Raw genomic sequence first — 2,835 nt, 5'->3', positions numbered from 1 at the left:
GCATCCCTCCCACACAGCCACTGTGGGCTGGGCTGGGCAGCCTGTCCCGGAGCAGGGATGGGGAGAGGAGAGCTGCAGGGTGCTGGGGTGTCATCACCCGCTCTGATCCAGCCCCAGGGACTGACCTCACCCTTGGCTAGTCTGTTTGGAGTATTTCACACCGACACTGCAGCTGGGGTGGGATTCCCCCAAAACCTCTGTGCTGAGGCATCATCCACTTTGAAGTGGGACACCTTCTAGCATCTGCTACCACCATTTCTGCTCCAGGGAGATTGCTGCGCTGACTCTGAGTGGGTCAGCTCTGGCCAGAGGACACAGCACAGGCAGGGCAGCAAGTCCTTACTTGTATGATGGCTGTGAGGCAGGCTAACGTGGCAGAGATCTCCAGCCTGGCTGCTTCTAGGGCTGTGGTATTCACTCTGGTCTCATTGGTAGTATGGTTGAAGTACTGGAAGTCTGACTCCGGAGCCAGCTCATTGCAGACGTTGCCAACAATAATGCTGATGACTGCAAAAGTACCTACAGCACAACACAGTGATGTCAGTGGTTTTCTCTAGAGAGCGTCCTGTCCTGGAAGGCGCTTGGACAGGTTAGGTTGTCCAGACCAAGCCATCCAGCCCATCACTGCAGCCAGCCCCTCAGCAGCAGTTCATCAGGGTGAGATCCTGCAGTGCAGCCAGAATCAGGGATCTGATAAGGCTCTGATGGACCAAACATGCCCAAACATCTCTGTTCTGGGACATTCCCAGCTGGAATTTAACTGCCTTGTGTAGACAATTGCTCTGCCATCCCTTACCTGGGACCATCTGATGGATGCCACCAAGGAAGAGGTATGTTACCAAGGGGAAGAAGGAGGAGTAGAGCCCGTTGACAGGAGGCAGGTTGGCCAGCAGCGCGAAGGCCATCCCTGGAAAACATGAGGGAAATGGGCAAGGTCACCCAGGTCTGTGCGTGGTGTCAGCCCTCTGCCCTGCTCACACTCCCATCACCTCCAAGGCGGCGCTGCGGCCAGCACGGACTGCTGCTTTCTGGGCAGGAGAGGGCAAAAAGGGCAGGGAAGGGTACCACAGAGAAACACAGGGGCAACCAGGTCTGAGGAAGAGCTGAGGTTTGTACATGCCAGCAGTAAAGGTGGCTACCCCCCCGGCTGGACATCAGCTGTCATCTGCAGACCTCTACCTGAACTGGACAAGGGCTGTCCCCTCAGAGGCACAGAGAGTCATTGCGTCTCACCTTGCGGCACTTGAATCGTCCCCGCGCTGAGCCCACCGAGAACATCAGGCAAAATGTAGTCCTTAATTTTATACTTGGGAAGCCACACAAGTATTGGGAACAGGCTAAAGAGGATCAGTTTGAATCTGGAGGCTGAACATCTAGAGGAGATAAAAAAAAAATAATGCAAATAAGTAAAGAAAGAAGGAAGTGAGCTAGGAAGTGAGCAAGCAAGGAAGGATCCTCCTAGGAATGTCTCAACCTTTCTCCCACACCAAATCCTGAGCCCAGTATTTGGTGCACAACCCTTCCCTGTGAATACAAGGATCTTGCATTTAGCTAGCTGGACTAATTCCATGGAGGATTATTGCGGAGATGTTTCTGACATGGTGGGAGGTTTCCAACACTGCCACAGCTGGAAGGAGAACCTGAAGGATTTACCTCCCCAGCAGCTAGAGTCTTTGTTTCTAATACCCTTTGGAGGGGATGGGGGTAGGTGAGCTGTAGGGGGTAAGCACAGCTCGAAGATCCATGGGGTGGGCACACAAAGCCAAAGATGAACTTTTTAGGTGCTTGGTCAAAAAAAAAACCCCAAGTGTGTCTGAAAGAAGATTGCTTCTGGGTTGACACATGCAACATCTCACTTCTCTCTTCCCTGTGTTACTACCTTAATTTTTCCAAGGAATGGAGATAGATTTCCAAGACAGCAATCAGCAGGATTAATCAACATTCTTTAAGGAAAGAGGGTACTTTTTTAAATCAGAAAACTGAAGAAAGGAAATCCCAGCTGGAAAGCTTGAAGAAATAACGCACACATTCATACCTGCATCACCAATTGTACCTGTTTCATCATTAAAAAATTTGGGAACCAGAAACCCAAATGCGCTTAGTGCAAACTGTTCTGCTTATTTGCCTCACAGCGTAAGGCAGGAGAAAGAGTAACCCGTTTCACTTGCTTCAGTGCAGTTTGCATTTCTCCTGTGTCTTTCATCCATCAAAGACCTGAAGATCACGGAGAAGGTTTCCCAGGATAAAAATGGGAACTATATCCCCATGTCTGAATTACATCCCCATTCCAGACCAAATCTGGTTTAGATTTGCCCCAGCTATAGCATTCTATATTACCTGAAGACGTTTTTCAACTTCTCCCCAATGGGGTAAGTTCTGTTCTTCTTCTCGAACTCCTCGTCGAAGAGGCTGACCGAATAGGCAGGACGTTCGATGACATAGCGGGGCCTGGCGTGGTTCATCTCTGGATCATTGAAATTTTTCCCAGAAAAAAGAAAAAGCAAAGCCAAGAATGTGACTGGAGCTGGCCTGCAGTATAACAGACCGGACACCTCCAGCGTCTGGGAGCCCTCCCCGAACATCTCCACCCTAAATAGTTTCCCCGTGGCGCAGAGGCAGGTCCTGGGAGTGGCTTCGCCCCGCACCGGGGGCCGCTGCTCCTCGGCACAGGGAGTTTTTACCACCTATTTTGAGGTGATGCTAATGAGCGATGCCGTGTGAAGGGGACCGGAGCGCGTCCTGGATTGTCTGGCAGATGAGCATGGGTGTTAATCTTAGCTCTGCTAGCGACTGCCTTTTTGCCTCGGGCAAGTCACTTGACCTTTCTCATGCCTC

At 51.1% G+C, this 2,835-nt stretch overlaps 1 protein-coding gene across 1 annotated transcript in view; it reads right to left on the bottom strand.

Moving 5' to 3' along the window:
• The window catches only part of SLC26A9 (solute carrier family 26 (anion exchanger), member 9), a 12,978-nt gene extending 10,516 nt beyond the window's left edge, over positions 1–2,462 (bottom strand). Inside the window, exons 1-4 of the mRNA XM_010159183.1 lie at positions 2,338–2,462; positions 1,234–1,373; positions 797–907; positions 344–519 (exon numbers count right to left, since the gene is read on the bottom strand). Coding sequence (XP_010157485.1) covers positions 344–519; positions 797–907; positions 1,234–1,373; positions 2,338–2,462 — 552 coding nt within the window. The remainder of the gene's footprint in view (positions 1–343; positions 520–796; positions 908–1,233; positions 1,374–2,337) is intronic.
• Positions 2,463–2,835: the final 373 nt, after the last annotated feature.

Source organism: Eurypyga helias, unplaced genomic scaffold (genome assembly GCF_000690775.1).
Source record: "Eurypyga helias isolate BGI_N326 unplaced genomic scaffold, ASM69077v1 scaffold7299, whole genome shotgun sequence".
Lineage (NCBI taxonomy): Eukaryota > Metazoa > Chordata > Aves > Eurypygiformes > Eurypygidae > Eurypyga > Eurypyga helias.
The sequence above is the reverse complement of the archived record's forward strand: the minus strand, read 5'-3'. Positions and strand labels throughout refer to the sequence as shown.